Genomic DNA, 17,645 nt, shown 5'->3' with positions numbered 1-17,645 from the left:
TTCCAAAACTTATTTATTTCTGGGCATCTCCACCACATGTGCATTTGGGTCCCTATCTCCTTCTCGCACCTCCAACATATTGGTGATTTATTTTTATACATCCTTGATATTTTGTCTGGTGTTTGATACCACCTGTACATCATTTTGAGAATATTCTCCCGCAGATTGTAACAGGCGGTAAATTTCAAGTCTTTCTGCCACAGCCTTTCCCATTGTTCCATATAGACATTGTAACCCAGGTCTTGGGCCCATTTAATCATAGATGGTTTAGTTTGCTCCTCCTTGAGCTCCCATTCTAATAACAGGTCGTACATTCGAGCAATAAGCTTTTTGTCATTGTCTATTAGTTCCTTCTCAAATTTAGACTTTTCCTTTGCAATTCCCAATTTTTTATCCTCTAAGAACCTCTGATTCACCTGAAAGTATTGCAGCCAAGTCGAAAATTTTTCCTTTATCTCTTCGTATTTTTTTAATCTCAATTCATTTTGCACATTTTCCAATATCTCATGGTAGGTGGTAACTTTTTCTTCCATATTCAATTTCTTAACTGTAACAGCATTTATTGGTGACGCCCACAAGGGAATCTTGGGTTCCAGAATACCCTTGTATTTTGCCCAAATCAAATACAAGGATTTTCGTATTAGATGATTTAAGAATCCCTTGTGGTTTTTGACTTTTTCATGGAGCAGGTAGGAGTGCCAACCAAATCTATTTCCTACTCCCTCTAGGTCCAGGATCTCCGGCTTTTCCAAAGTTATCCACTCTTTGATCCAAACTAGTCCAGCTGCTGCATGGTACAATTCTAGATTGGGAAGGGGAAACCCCCCCCTCTCTCTTCTGTCTGTTAATAATTGATATTTAATTCTTGGTCTTTTATTATTCCATATAAACTTTGTTAGGTCTTTTTTCCACTCAGCAAAGCACTTTATTCCTCCCAGAATTGGTATCGCCTGAAACAGGTACATCAATTTCGGGAGAACGTTCATTTTAACGACAGAGATTCTACCCCAGAGGGAAAGGTGTAGTTTGTTCCACTGCTCCATTTCTGTCTTGATTCCCTTCCATACTTTTTTATAATTATCTTCATATAGCTTTATACTCCTTGCTGATATCCAAATACCTAAGTATTTAACTTTCTTTTTTAACTCCAGACCTGTCCGCTGTTTCAGTTCTTCCCTTTCTTTGCTATCCATATTTTTTGTTAGCAGTGTTGTTTTTTTGTAGTTTATTTTCAATCCTGCCACCTTCCCATATTCATTTATAACTTCTATAACTGATGGTATACTTTCCTTAGGGTCTTGAGCCGTATTTTGATTCCTAGAAGGAAGCAGATTGTCATTCTGTGTTGCGTGAGTGTAATGTAGGTTTATTACCAAAATTGAGATGCCTCATTCCAACCTTTATATGACTGGGAAGAGAGTTGCTGTGACAATCATGGAAGGTATTTGTATTCAAAATGCATCCCTGGATGCACCTTGATGCATTTAATCTGCTTTCTTACACTCTGCAAGGGTGAAGGGTGAAATTCTGATGTCTTTGTTTTGTTAATAGCAAAATATTTTATCATGGGGTTAGGAATGAAACATGTCAGAGCAGACAGATCCACTCAGCATCTACTGTGTGTGTGTGTGTGTGTGTGTGTGTGTGTACATACACATGTGTCCCTATCCTCTGATGAACAGAACCCCACCAGAACACACTTCCCTTCCCTGGAGCTCTCAATTGCAGTGTGGTTTGGAGAAGGAAAGTGTTAAAAATGCCCTGCATTTTTCATAACCTAGCATAAATGAGGCAGTATCCTGCCTGTCCCCTAAACCCGCTGTGCATGCTAGAGGGGGAAATGATAGCAACAACCATTAAAAGGGTCTCTTGTAGCTAAGCCAGCATTTGTGGAATCTTTATATGAGTCATTTTGGAGTTCCCTTACAACAATTCTTTCTTGTTTGTAATTACTGGCTACAGTATGGCTTGCAGTTGTTTAGTCTTCTTAATAACTTTGGGGGGGAGGGAACTAACCTGTGGCCCTTCAGATGTTGATGGACTCCAGTTTCCATCCGCTTCAACCAATAAGGCCCAATGGTCAGGGATGGTAGAAGATGCAGTGCAACAATTTGACTGATGGTCAGTTTTGTAGCTTTTAATGACCGAAGTCCTGTAGCTATTAACTACTTCCTCTAAAGCAGACATGGCTAACCCATGGGCAGCATCTGTCCCTCAAAATGTTTTTGTGAGTCTCCAACTGCCCCCCCCCCCCGCCCATCATATGCCAGTTTGGGGGTGGAACTGGTTAGTGAAGTTTAAACAACAGCCTTGCTGTGTGTGCCAAGTTGATCAGGCCTGCCTGCCTTTCCCTTTCTTTCTTTTGCACAAGGAATGCAGAGATACCCAGTTGAACAGAACCCCACAACCTGGCATATTCCTTTGCAAGGGGATATAAATATAAAAACAAATAACCATACAATTTTCCCCCCAAAGCTGCTATTGCCTAAAATCAGTATTACGCAGCTTGGGACATTTCTTCCCCTGTGAAGAAAATGTCTGGGAAGCATAGCTGCCAAGTTATCCCTTTTTTACAGGGATTTTCCATTATGCTGAATAGGCTTCCTCGTGAGAAAAGGGAAAACTTGGCAGCTATGCTGGGAAGTGGAAGACTAGAGATTGAAGTGAAGGAATTACCCTACTTTAATATACAAAGGAGGAGAAAAATACACACACAAAAAGAGGATTCTGGCTAGGGAGCCTCAAAAATAGGAAAAACAGAAAACGTCACCGTCACATGTTGTCTTTTGAAATCTCTGCTATGCAATACTTTCCCAATTTGTAATCCTTTTGTGAATGGGTTAATCTCTGCCTTGGCATTGGGGGCTTATCCACACTTCCCTTTTGCCCTGCTCTTTCCAGGGACGTGTCCGCACTTTAAAGCTCTGTATCCCAGACCCCCCCTTTTTCCCACCCTGGAGCCTTCCCCACAATTTGGGTTTTCTGCAGGTTGCCTTTTGCTCCAATTTAGCTTTGAAGAATGAATTTTTGCAGGGAAGGCTCTGGAGCAATAAAAGAGAGTGCTGAGACATTGAGCTTTAAAATACGTACCATGCTTGGAAAACACATAGGAAAAGTAAGTGTTGATAAAGCCCTAAAAGTAAGCTGTTCTGTAGTCATATATCTCGAGAAGCAAACGTTCTGTCCCATAGAATCCAGAAATTTGATTGGCTTGTGAAAACAACATTCTTCTCTGCAAAGATTCAGGTATGAATTGTCTCAGTAATGTTCTCTCCACCTGCATGGGAACATCCTCCATTTGTGTGGGTACAAAATATTTCTCATCGTAAAATAGCAAAAGTCTGCTTTGCCACCTTGCATCACAGGCCCTACTTGATGGTCTTCATGCTTCCTGTTAGCAAAACCCATTCACACACAAACCATGCATACCTGTGGTTTCCAAGCAACTACTAAAGCATGTCTATTGTTCTTGAGAAGTAACTACAGCTTCAGGGATGAATATCTTACAAAAGCTAAGCTTCAAACTAGGTTACAAACACAGCTTTGCTAATAATGAAAGGCTAGCATAGAATTTGAAAGGTTTTACACATTTTTAAAAAGTATTATATGTAATAAAGAATGAATATATCAGGAGCATGAATGTCTCTTAACTTCCTAGGTTACCAATTACACAAGTTGGCCCTAGTGCTTCTGCTTGTTAGGTTTGCCAAGTTACTAAAACCATGTTTCAAGATGCATTTTACTCATGACACTCCCAATGAGTCATTTGTTTTTTTAAAAAGAGTTTAAAATTTTTGTTGACTCCAGGGGGTCTCCTGCTGTGATGACATGATGCCAAAAGGTGTTGTTTTTTTTGGTGGGCCCCCATATCCCCCTGAAATTTTCATTAAAATTAAATAATAGTCTTTTAAAATTAAATAAAAGATTTACTGCCTGCTTCCATATACTCTCCATGGGTGCTGCTTTGTCGAGTTAAAAATATTTTTTACTGAATTAAATATAGAACAATGAATGGTGATGAAATGATTTCAAATAATGTAGAATGGCTGATGGTAAAGTGTTTGGGAAGGCAGCTCTTGCCATGCCTGTTTTGACCCTTAGAGTTGACCATGGATCAATGTGGCCCTCAGTCTGAAAAGGATTAGCTACCCCTGCTCTGAAGTTAAATCTGTTCACTGTCTAGCGCCTATCCTCTAACAGTAGCCGTGTAGGATGAAATAGAAGGAGCTGCGGAACCAGCACAAACTGTGGGAGAGGGGAGAGCTGTGCAGTGGTCAGAAGTTTCTATACACCCCCCTCCACATGCTCATACATCCCACAATCTTTCCAGGCAAACAAGAGGCACAGTCACAGTTCAAGTACCCATTTCAGCCACACTTGCCCTCCAGGCCTGAGCTTTCCTACCCCTGGATTAGAGACTTTGGTTTAATATTTGTATTCTGCTTTTCCAACAACAAATGTTGAGCTCAAAGCAGCTCACATTAATCACAGTAGCATTTAAAAAACAAGCATTGCAATCATTAACACAGCAGTATATAAATAAAGCAAACAACAAATTCATCAGAGCAATACCATTCAATAACTGGAATCCCAGAGGTGATACAGTATCTGAAGTTGTCTCAAAATACAATGTACACTAAGCCAAACAATTTCAGATACTTCAATAGGAAGGAACCCACTTAAGGCTGTCGAAACTACTAATCACTACAGTTCAGAATTTGCTCCACTTGCCTTTGGATAAATGTTTTATACTTGCAGCCAGTGCAAGAAAGCACTTTGTGTTTCACTGCCAATGAAGTAATCTATGGCAGCCTGAGAGACCTATGGCATATAGCAAGCTATAGTGAGAAGCCAGCCACATGTCACGTATAAAACATTAAGCTGGCCACCAGACCTGGATGGTATTTGAGAAGATGGGAAATTGGGTAGCAGGGCATAAGCTGTGCTAATATTTCTAGGTATACAGGTACTGTCTTTTAATATCAAATGGTTATCATTCACAAGACATCATGTAATGAGAGTTTCCCCTATTGGAATATGCATGGGGAGGTTCCCAGCTGTTGAGGAAAGGAAATAGGAAGATGAGGAAACTCTGGTTGGATATCTTGAGGTTTCTGCCATTTTAGTGTGGAAGCGATGGTCAGAAGCACCTCTTTTTTTCCTTTTTTTTTTACTGAAGTATGACTTGTAACACTGAAAGTTTATTTACATTTCAGCTTATACATTTTGAGATCTTTCTTGGAGATGGGCAGTCTGTTTCTTTTGCGTTGAAATCTGCATAACGCAAGACATGCACAGATTCAAACATTGCGTTTTAATTCACAGCAAAGAAAAAAATCATTTATCATTTGTAACATTTTATTAAAGTTGACCAGAGGGCATGCAGCAACCCCTAGTGATAAAACTAGAAAATAACAGAGGCCCATATTGATACATAATCCAAAGTGAAGGTTATTAAAGCTTTCTGTATGTTGAAAATTTTCATTCTGTGTATGCAGTGAAAAAGGTTTCAGATTCTAGCAATTAGAGCACAAAAAGAACAGCTCAATGCAGGTGCCAAATGGTCAGGTTGCTATAATGTAGGCATAGGCAACCTTGGCTCTCCAGATGTTTTGGAACTACAACTCCCATAATCCCTGACCACTGGCCCTGTTAGCTAGGGATCATGGTAGTTGTAGTTCCAAAACATCTGGCGAGCCAAGGTTGCCTATGCCTGATACAGTGTGTATGGAGGACCAGGGCTGAATCTAAAGCTTAAGTTTTGAACGTGGACCAGTGTCCTGGTGCCTCTCAACTAGTAATTTTACAGCTGACTATTCATGTATATAATGTCTAAATATAAGTCAGGTGAACAAAGTGGTGCATGTGCGTGCATGCAATGCCTCGTGGAGAGCTCTTCCTAGACTGGTTGCCTTTCTGCTTACTCACCCAGTTAGGGGATTCTCACTGGTGTTGTCTGTGGCATACAGAGGGAGGGGGACTGGGGACTGCTTTTCCAGGGCATCAGCTAAAGAGGATGAGCGGCAGGGGGAAGCTACCGTAGGTGGGCAAGCCAAGAAGAGGCTACTTCCACCCTTAACATCTGCTGCCTGAGTTGATTATCTCATTCTTAACTACCCTTAATGTAGTTTGCAATTATCTAAATAATTGTACTTTGAATGAGATGCATTAAAAAAAAATGTTTTTGTGAATGTTGCATCTGATAATCCTGAAAAAAGGAATTGGCCTTCTCAACGGCCTTCTCAACGGCCTTTGATAACTGTATATATAATATGATGCTTAAATACTGAAGTTCTGCTTTATTTACAAGAACTGTTCAAATGCACACAAGTCTATAAAAGTATTAGTAATTAAACATGGTGCCTTGATGGTATCTGCACCTCTGCTAATAAGACCATATTTTGTGCCATAACGAAATTTGTAAATTAATTGGGAATAAACAGTCGAAATAGTTTGAAAAGTGCCTTCACTATGGAAACATTTCTGGAATATGTTTCCTGTGGCTGTGGGTGGGGATCATGAGTTGCAGAAGGAAAAAGGAAAAGTGAGAAGGTATGCCTGAATGTGTTAATTTTCTTTTTAAAAAGCACGCTTGAAATCTTTTAATTAGAAACCTTTGGTTCATTTTATTTTTCTGATACAGAAAGAATGAGACCAAGCTCCCCTTCGGGGGACAGAGCCAAACAGTCCAACTGTGTGGTGTCATGATCTGAGGAAAACAACTACGGGAAAACTGAGAACCCAAAGAGACAAGTGTGGCTGTGGAATATACAGCTGTGGGCTGATTTCAAACCTACAGTCCCAAGTTCTTCACAATGGTCTGTATCAACACTCTACTGTCAAGGACGGAGCTGGTACATCCAGCTAAAGTGCACATGCAGAGTAAAACACATGACATGGAAGATTCCTATGTGGAGAGGTAGCAGCCTGAATTAAATAACAGTGATAAGTGGAGCTTGGAGTTTAAATCTGTGCTCACATACATGTAGGGGTGTTTTCTATTTCTATGTGTTGCTTCTTAAATTTGGTTACAGACTTAAGAAGAACACGGTTATATTGTTGATAATTGTACCTTACTGCTGTTGATTTTGTGAGTCAGAAACACAAATCAGAGTTAAAGGGTAGAATCCAGAGAAGATGGTCAAAGCTGGGGATTTTGCATGTCTGAGGCAGCATTTCTCAAACATCCTAACATCTCCAATCATCTACACACCTTTAACATTTACTAGATCTTCTGCACCTCCTATAACCTTTTCTGTAATCCTAATGTATGGATAGCCAACATGCGGCACGGGTGCTGGCAGTGACAAAGACAAGAGGGGCTGTGGAATTGCTAGAGAAGGTCTGGTGGGCTCATGCCCCCAGCTATGGCACAGAGTTGGGCATATGCTCCTGCTTCCTTCTGCCGAGCTGCACAACTCCCTACCTAGACTAAAATAGTTATGCTAAGGACCTGGGAGCTGCATGTATATTGTACAGTGGCACTAGTTCAGAACCTCAAGTTCATGGGCCATATGCAGCCCTTCAGGCCTCTCCCTCTGGGCCAGACTCCTTCACCAACCACACCCCCTGCCAGACCTGCTTTGCACCCTCCTTGAGTGTTTTTGTCTGGTTGGAATGATGTGTCCTTGAAGCCTGCTGTAACAAACATAAAATTAACATTCGTTGCTGAGCCCACCAGTGACATGTAGCCTCTGGAAAGTTGCCCAGAAGGTAACGCGGCCCTCTGCCCATCACTAATCTAATGGGACTTGCAAACTTATAAAAATGCACTAAATTATATGTGCTGCCCCCACTTCCCCTGATGACTCCTGATTTCCATTGGGAGGGGGTGGTCTAAGGATTTCTGTACGTGTTCGTGGCTCCTCTTCAGACATCTATTAAGATTGCTCTGGGCAATGAAGAAAGAGTCAGTGAAATTGATATCCAATTCCTCTTCATTCCATATAGAGCTTGACATTTAAGCAAATTTTATGCCCTATAATGGTTATTTGGATGAAAGCATGGGGCATAATGCCAGGTGATGCTTATTAAGGTGTGCAGGTGAGATTCTACATGGTCTCTATTAAAAAAAACACAACTTAAAAGATGCACTAATAAGAGTAGCAGGTGGCAAAACAATGCAAGATTGGTATAGATGAAATCATTTAATCTTCCCTTGCATCTCGTTACTTTTGTCCAGATTTATAATGACAAATGATTAAACGTACCTAATTCAGTTACTTATTCCAGCGTTTAAAAAGTCAAGGTTGTCAGTGCAGAGTCCCACTACTTTATACACGCCCAGTGGATTAATTCAATATAAGGACATTTGTTTTCCAGACAGCTGTCCTATAGTCAGTCTATGGCTTTATGCTGCCTTAAACAGTAGCTTTCAAGCCCTACCAGAGGCTGTCTGCCTTTTTGTATCCAGCCTGTCTGTTACAGAATACTAATCAGCAGAGAGTGAGGTGCAGAGTTTGCCTTGTTTAACACACATGCTAGCTCTGTTTGAGAATGTTCAGTAAGAAATACGTCCAAGAGAAAATGTCACACACACTGTGCTTTCGAATTGCCTGCTGTGTCAGCTTTTATAGCAAGGGATCTTCTAGAAATTGGATTACATTTGGGTGGCTGAGGGGTTGCGGGTGGGGGAGCCCATGCCTAGCCAACCATCTATTTATTAGTGCTATTTAACATTGATTTAATGGTATGCGGGGCACGTGCTGTACTCTGCCTGGAAGCTGTTCATTACAGCGATTTCCCTTCCTCTGTACACATGGCTAAACTGGATTCCATGGAGATGAACGGTGTATTAAAACCACAGTGGTATTCACCCACTTACCCATCTACCTTCAGATGGCCAACTTTCAGCCAGACATGGTATATGCACGCAATACATTTAACTTCCAAGTGGGATGATTGTACTTCAAAAATATATCAATGCAACCATTGTTGTAATAGTGACAGCCTCTGCCTTCACTCTGCTGAACATAAGCAGTTCACTTATGTCAAAACTGCCTTGAATCCCTTGAAAAAGGTAGTCTGTTTTGATTTGGAGTAGCTCCAATTGAAAAATATGTAACTATTAAAACATCCGGGCAAATTTATATTTAAAGGGTAAAGGTGCACTTGCAAGTTTTTACAGGGCTCAATCATGCATTCCAAAAACTATAAATCCAAGTAGGTTTTGTTTTTGTTTTTAGAACAAGTAACAAGGGGGGGGAGGTGTCCCATGAATTGTTCCCATCTATCCCCAGATACTTTTTTTGTGGCTCTTGTATTTGTTCATGATCTTAAAAAGCCACTTGATTTCAAAAGTGTTTCATGATTGTGGATATGTATTTTTAAATGTGATGATGCTTTTTGTTGTTGAAATGCAGAAACCACAAAATGAAATCAAACTAAATCTTGAACATCATGTTTTTCTACAGGCGCAGATAATTTGAAGGGACTGATTGATGTGTCTGAATGTTTTAACACCCAGATGAAATTAGAATTGTGCTTTAGAATGATAGTAATACCCATTGTATTGCAATGCAATTCAAAATATGCTCAGGTGCATTCAGATGTGCATGCAAACAAGGCCTGAATTGTTTCTATTTGACTGCTGAAGCCCAGTTTCCCCTATTTGATAGATGTATCAGTCAGCAAATCAATTTCTGGTCTAATAGTTCAGCGTTAGTCAACCCAGTGCCCTTCAGATGTTGGATGGGGAATCCCAGCATCACAGATGATTAGACATGCTGGCTGAAGCTGGTGGGAATTGGAATCCAACATCAACTGTGAACTGCCCTGAGATCGTATGATGAAGGGTGGTATATAAATCTAATAAACCATCTGGATAGCACTACGTAGCTACTGCTTCAATAGTCAGATCTTGGTTCCCATGTCCACCATTTTAAAATGTACCTTTTTAAACTTTGAAATTGCTGCATGAGCAATTTGTGTGCAAACATTGGCAAATTGTTTCGGGGGAGGGAGAGAGGAGTTTAGTGATGATACCTGTTTAGGGCCAATTAGTACTGTGCTTTTGCTGCAAAGGCTAATGGTTTTTCTTGAACTTGATCCCGAAGATAAGTTAATATATTTTAATAAAAACATGAGTGTGTTTTGATGATGGGTTTACCACTCAAATCATGTTCATATGTACACACCCTTCTTTATGGGCAGCTTCAACTGCAATTAAATTCTCCAACAATCAGATCTACACAAGGGGTTTGCACATTGACAGCGGTATTGGGAACAGAACTTTCATGAGGAAGATGTACAAGCACATATTGCACACAAAAAACCCAATGCTACACAAATTGCTCTTTGGAATCTGTACAGATAACCATTTCAGAACACATTCTACTAGAGATGTGTAGCAAAGTTTAACACTAAGTCAACTAAACTATGCCTGGGGTGAACAAAGTAGCCTGTCATCAGGTATTCTATTCTATGTTGGTTTAGTTGTGTCACTCCGCCCGAGTCATAACCAGAAGGTCTCTGTTTCATTCCCTGGCATCACCAGTTAAAAGGATCTTCGGTAGCAAGTGATGAGAAATTGCAGAGGTGCTGTCAGTCAGTGTGGACAATACTTGGCTAGAGGAACAGATAGTGTGACTTCATGCAGCAATTTCCTCTGTGTGTGAGAGAGGGAATGAGGGTCTGGCTGACTTGGTGAGAGTACAGAACATTTACTTACCGAAGTTTTTAATGGCGTCTGAAGCTGATCTATATTGTGCTAGCAAGCAGACCTTGTCATTGCTGAGGCTTTGATATATGCAGGTTATAAATCTACACGTAATAATACGCACCTACGTTCCATTTAAGTTGGTGTGATTTAAGAGGGCATAAAAGAGATCAAGATTTCAGTCTGAGTTTGCAATTAATTGATTATCATCTTATAAACATTTTAGGAACCATTCGTTCTAGTCTCTCCCTGAAATCTGGTAGCATAGTGGAACTGAAGCCTCTCATACATGTGAATGTTATGCAAGTGATGTTTAGTGATTTTATTTGTGCAGTATACTTCTGTAACTTATGCTAAAAGTGTTGTGTATATTTGGAATTTATTTCATTACATTGCACAGGATTGAAGATAAGTGGATCTGGTCATAATTCTAAAATAATGTCTTTGAAAATTCACCACTTTCCTTCAGTCCCTTGAAACTTTCTGTTTCTCCATGATGAACAGATTTTGATTAAAAACTTATCTCAGGAGTTTATTAGAAGATTCATCTCATAGCCTGTCGACTTATTGTATACCCATCTTCTGAGTAATTTTCATCAATATTTTTAAAGGTCTTCAATACTTCCTAGTTATCCAGAAATTATTTGGTGCACATTTCCCATTAAGGCTAGGCTTAAAAGGAAATCTTTCAGCTGACTTTCAGCTATTTAATTTAACCCTGTGCTCACATATAAAATTACTGAGCGCTAACCTGATTATAAAACCTCTTGGTCCACTTCATATACAACATGAAAAATGAATATGGATTATCAGCTGCCTTTCTATGGGCGGGGGGAATGCTAGTACAGTGGTACCTCGACTTACGAAGACGATCCGTTCCGCGACCGTCTTCGTAAGTCGAAGTCTTCAGTTGTCGAAGCACCGCTTCTGCGCATGCGTGAAGTGCGATTTCACGCTTCTGCGCATGTACCGACTGCGTGCGCCGCTTTGCGCAGGCGCAGGGTGTGCGCAGCGAAAAGACTTCCAGGGTTGTCGACTTCGGAAGTCTAAACCTTCGGAAGTCGAAGCGTTCGGTTGTCAAGGTACCACTGTACAGCACCAATACCTATGGAGGGACACTTCTAATTAATTGGATATAGACATAGGTGGATCAATAGTTTGACAGTATAAAGCAGATTTGTCGGTTAATATCGGAGATACAGTGTGGTCTGTTATGAATGCACAAATGTGCACACATTGGTTACAAGCCTCAGTAAAATAGTTGCGCTGCAGCCTAGGTTTTCTTACACTGAAATTATCTACATGAAGGGAAAATGTCATGTGGAAAGAGGACTGTACACTAGAGCAATTCCAACTGTGCAGATTTAACATGAAAATATGCTTTACTAGTCCTCGACCCCCACTTCAGAAATCTGCTCTTGAGTGCCTTAATCTTTATCCTCTTCCTAGAATGGATCTTTAGTGGATCTTGAAATTGGTTTCTCTGTGCCTAAGCTATGGCATTTAATCTCAGATCTTATTACACAGTGGTTAGCTTTTTAACATTCCTTTCTACACTTTGTGGATTTTGTTTAACTTTCACGACACTTGCTTTCTTATGCTCTAGTACTCTTTAATAACAATTTTCTGCTTTGACAGCATCAGCTGAAACTTTTTTTGATGGTGTTGAAAGCTTGGATTTACTTTCAACTTTCTAGTGTAAAGTTCAGGTCTTTGGAGTGTGTAGAAATTTATTGACACATTAAAATGGTGCTGGCAGCTTCCGTGAGACCAGGGGTGGGCAACGGTGGCGGTGATGGAAGTAATTATGATTTATTTTGGCCAGTGCCATTTATCATGTGTTAGCACTTGAGAAATAATGTGGCAATGGATGTATGGGGCATCTCCCTTGCTAGCAAAGTACGGGAAAGGAAAACGTAAGCCTCAGGGTACATCAGGTATGCACAGAACACTTGTGACACTTCTTGCTGTGAGACTGTAGCACCAGGTTGGAGGCATGAAAAACAAGCATGGTATGGCACAAGCAAGCCCTCAGCCTGCACCATAGGTCAGATCGTGACAACGTCACATCGTCTGCTGGCTCTGGAAGCACTTTTCTGGAGTGCAAATAAGTGTGTGTGTGGTGGTAGAGGAACATTCCAGGCTTGAAACTTTGATATATGTGAAGGTCTGATGTACATGACTCCTCAAAAGAAGCCCACCATGATGCAGCATGTTGCATTCCCAGCATTAATTCATTGTGTTGTGGCTTTTGCTCAGGGAAACTTTCAGGGGCGTACCCAGGATCAAAACTAGGCAAGGGGCGGGGCCAAGGCACGGGAGGGAAGGGAAGGGAGGAAGCGCGCACGACGGGCCTCTACCCACCAGCCCCGCCGGCAGCGCCGCTCTCGTGCGCTGGCCCTACTTCGGGGGGGCAGCTGCCCCCCTGCCCCCGCACTGGGTACGCCCATGGAAACTTTATTTGAAGTGCCATTAGATAACAACCCCCCCTTCTTATCTCCTTCCTTGGTGGAATAGACTGAGCACATTGCAAAGCAGCAATGTACTGTAGTTGACTTTCCATGGGCTAAGGAAGGGACCTGTAGTTCTTTAACCTCTTTCCTTTTTTTGGACTCGCAGTGCCCGAGTTGATCATGCCTTGTAGATAATACGGACTAGAATAGTCTACACTGGCTGTTGCTGGCAACAGCAGACCTGGGTTTGGTGGGCAGCCTTTTGACAATATGCCATATTGTTGCGCATAAACATACTTGTTTGGTGTGTACATGTGCCTTACTGTCATAACAAATGTGTTTTATACAAATAAATTCAAAACTGTTTTAAGTAGCCTTGTGTTTATTGGCATGGTGTCATCTAACTGAATGTGACCAATTCTCTCTTTCTAATTTTGTAATGGATTACGGCCGAACATGTGGGGCACCTCCTGAAAGATAGGTATTTTGGTGAGCGATACACAGCTCTGCTTACAAAGAAATCAAGGAAGGGCATCAGCCCTTGAGGGAAGCTCTCGAGAGGCCAGGCAGTGCCCAGGGATTAGCAACTGATTAAACTGACTAAAGCTAAGTATGCATACTTCATTATACATAATACTAACTGACACAGCAGTTTCTATAAAAGAAAAATCAAAACCAAAATAATTATATAACTACCACATATGTCAAAATTATTGTGTATTATAACTTAATGTGATTTTTGAGTTTGGGAAGGGGCCTCAAGATTGTGGGCCCTCTGATGGACTACGCAGAATTGGATAAGACGACAGGGAGAATTGGAAACCGACGGTGCCAGATGTTCTTGGAAGACTGGAGTAAATTTGTGAACTATTTGAAAAACAACTGTAAACAACAGATCATGCTAGTAGGACTGCAATAAGTTTTGTAAGGACTATATGAAATATTACAAGGAGAATATATGAAAAGGATAATTAGTGATGGATTGTTAAAATTAATAGTGAAATTAATAAAATGTATGATTGAGTGAGGAAGAGTGAAAATCATCAGGCGAAGTTGATGGAAGTCCAAAACAAAACATTGTATAAGATTTGAAAGAATGATATGTGACGTTTGGAATATATATGCTAATAGATAGATAGATAGATAGATAGATAGATAGATAGATAGATAGATAGATAGATAGTGGGCCCTTCATGCACCACACCCCATATGACTGCCATTGTGGACAATAGTAAGGCACTCTGCATTGACTTTTATTTTTTACAATCAACCTTTAATCACAAGGAAAACAAAACTAAGATACAGGGGGAGCTAATAAAGGGGATTTCACATTACAGTGGTACCTCTAGTTACGAACTTAATTCGTTCCGGAGGTCCGTTCTTAACCTAAAACTGTTCTTAACCAGAGGCGTGCTTTTGCTAATGGGGCCTCTTGCTGCTGCTGCGCTGCCAGCACACAATTTCCGTTCTCATCCTGGGGCAAAGTTCTCAACTCGAGGTAACTCTTCCAGGTTAGCGGAGTTTGTAACCTGAGGCATTCGTAACTCTAGGTACCACTGTACTAAGGAAGTACATATTATAGAAAGGCGCCCTTCCTATTTGTTTAGCCTGCCTTAATTGGCAGGATAATTTTTAGCGCTGTTTTATCTTTTTGCTTTTCAGAGAAGAGGATGTAAAATGAGAGTGCAACATAGAGGTTATTTAAAATAAAATAAATGGCCATTGAAGACCACCACCCTCCCTAGGGAAGTAATATGCACACACCCAAAGGCATTCATTATTAGTATTAGTATTTAGACCTACAGTATTTACTTCTTACCCGAAGATCTCCAGGCAAAATACAACAATTTTTGCAGCACTGAGACCTGCCTGAAATTGTCCTAGGGCTACCATCGAAAAGGATAGGCAAGCTTTTTGGGGGGAGAGACTTATTTGAGGCTTTCTACATGAATAGAGATTTTTATCTTCAAGAAGAAAATTGCCCAGTCTTCAAAAAATATTGGCTTAGCTGTTGAAATATTTGACACACTCTAACCTGCCAGGAACTCTCTCCATCTGCCAACAATACTTGCACTGAGCACTTGCACTGAGCACTTGCAATTGAAAGGCAGAGGGCCTGGTGGGGGGGAGCAAGTCTTAAACAAAATGTGATCACTCTTAGCTGTCTTGCTAAGTATGCTGCATTTGTACAGAAAGATCAGTTCTGATTCAGCATGGACATTGCCGACATTGTACTGCTGCTTGAAAGAATGGGAAGATGGCTCTGCCTTAGTGTGCTGGGGGATAACTGCAACAATCATAGGAGAGGGGAAAGCATGGGGGTCATCTTGTCCATTACTTTTTCCCAGTGCCATTATTCTGCTCAGTACATTTTCTACCAATTTGTAAATGATTCAGCCATTTGTGTTTCTCAGAGTCTATTCCCCACTCTCTTGCCCTGTCAGAAAGTTACAAATAACATTGACTGAATTACTCAGTACAGTATGTAGAAGCTCTGGTAGCTGAAGCAGTGAAAGAAAATGACTTCGTATTTCCCTCCTTCAGTTTACCAAAGTGTCTGCTTTTTATGTTTTCAAGATAGGAACATACTAATAAATGCAGAGCAAGGGAAAGGAATCCAAGCTAAGGAGCACTTCAACAAATCACAGGTTTTCTAGGAAGAAAGGCTGAAAGTTTTTTTCTGGACTTTTCCAAACTTTAAATGGCAAAGTTTTGCCAAAATATATTCTTGCTTTCTATTTTTAAATGGACTTAAAGTTCTTGAATAAAGATAACATGCAGTTGCGAGCATGGGAGCATATTTTCTCTCTCGTACAAAAGGTACATGCATTTTCTTGTTGCAGGGGCCATAACTTGGAACAGGGCTCAAATTTGTATATAAATAACACTCCCTGATAGGGAAGCATCTCTTCCCCTGCATTCTTATTGCTGATGTTTAGGAACTTTCTAGCGTAGTTAATTAGTAGTGAGATGAATGAATTTATTTAGAGTATTAATATCCCACCCTTCAATTAATTCTTCTGAGATAGGGGACAGAGGAGGTGTTAGCTCCACAAGGAAATAGATCCATAGGTGTGTCTGAGACCTCACCCCCCCCCCCCTATGCCAATTTATCCTAAGAGCTATTGGCATGAAGATATTCCCCCATCTCATTCCCCCTCCTTTTTGTCTTTCAGCAGTCTTTGAATCCTTCAGCCATTGTGGTATGAGAATGGTTTTTCTGTCTTTCCCAAAGCATGGAATTTAAAGACATGTCACTGTGCGGATGATGCCAATTTATGGATGTATTACTTGTATGTCTAGCCAACATTTGACAAAAAGTTCCCAGTGAGAGTTATAAAAATAACACAATTAAAAAACAAATACAAATTACATTAAAATAACAACACACACACCAACAGTAGCAGAAACCTCCGTGTTCCCTCTGAATCGGAAGAGGCGGCTGAGGTGCTAGGCCACTGTTTGCAAGCAGTGGTGGGCTGGATGTGGGACAAGAAACTGAAACTGAATCCTGAAAAGAGGTGGGAAACTGAAACATTACCCTTTAATTGTGGACTTTGTTTGACTTGTGTCCATTTATTCTTCTTTTGTACAGAATGACTTGTTTGTCTTCGGTAGACAGAAGAATGGTATTGTTGACAGGTGCTGTAAGAAATTATTTTTAAAATATTAAGCGGTTTAGAAAATTGATGTTCAAAATCTTAAGTGGTTTATAAATGCTGGCAAATAAATAAAATGAGCACACTGAACAGACTTAGGTGCAATCTTGGATATGTCTACTTATAAGTAAGCTCCAATGAATTCAGTAGGGTTTATTCCCACATAAGTATGGGATATGGGATTCTCCTTTTTAAAAAAGTTTTGGGGCAAATGAGGGTTTACTCCCTTTTGCCTCCTGCTATACTGTCCTTTAAAGCTTCTCCACCCACCCTTTGTGGTAGTTGAGTACAGGGGTAGCTAGACAGCACCTGCTTGTCTCTCAGGTGTGAGGTAACTCAAGCCTGAGACTTGTGGGCCTTACATGTAGTTAATTACTTGCCTAATGGAACAACTATCTACAGTACTAGTATAATAGTGACACACAGTGGCTAAAGGAGGCAATGCATTTTTTTCACCTTTAACTAAAAGTACGGTATGTAACAGCAAAGTTAATGAAACAACATTGGGAGTGAGGGCACGTTCAAACTTATGTAGGCAATTAAGAATACATCTTTCCACAATAGTTACCTGGTTTCTGATTTAAACTTTAAATATGATTTCAGGGGCGGACTTTGGTCTTTCAAATTTTAGTGGCGCCCTATGCAAAGCCAAAATTTGTCATGCCCCTCACCTATTCTCCTCAATTCACTACATCATAAATGTGATACCCTAAGCCTCTATGCCTAGTGTGACAGAACCGATCAGCTGCCCTAAATCTGCCTCTGGTTATTTTTATTGTATGGTTTTATGTACAACTGTTGTAAACCACTCTGAAATTTTTAATGATTTGGAGAAATATAAATATTTTCTATAAATAAACTACCACATGACTTTTC

General features: G+C 40.5%; 1 protein-coding gene across 1 annotated transcript in view; it reads left to right on the top strand.

Moving 5' to 3' along the window:
* Window positions 1-13,480, top strand: part of FAM83F (family with sequence similarity 83 member F) — a 29,854-nt gene extending 16,374 nt beyond the window's left edge. The window contains exon 5 of the mRNA XM_035127561.2: window positions 6,644-13,480. Coding sequence (XP_034983452.1) covers window positions 6,644-6,708 — 65 coding nt within the window. The 3' untranslated portion in view covers window positions 6,709-13,480. The remainder of the gene's footprint in view (window positions 1-6,643) is intronic.
* Window positions 13,481-17,645: the final 4,165 nt, after the last annotated feature.

This window comes from Zootoca vivipara, chromosome 10 (genome assembly GCF_963506605.1).
Source record: "Zootoca vivipara chromosome 10, rZooViv1.1, whole genome shotgun sequence".
Taxonomy (NCBI): Eukaryota; Metazoa; Chordata; class Lepidosauria; order Squamata; family Lacertidae; genus Zootoca; species Zootoca vivipara.
The sequence above is the reverse complement of the archived record's forward strand: the minus strand, read 5'-3'. Positions and strand labels throughout refer to the sequence as shown.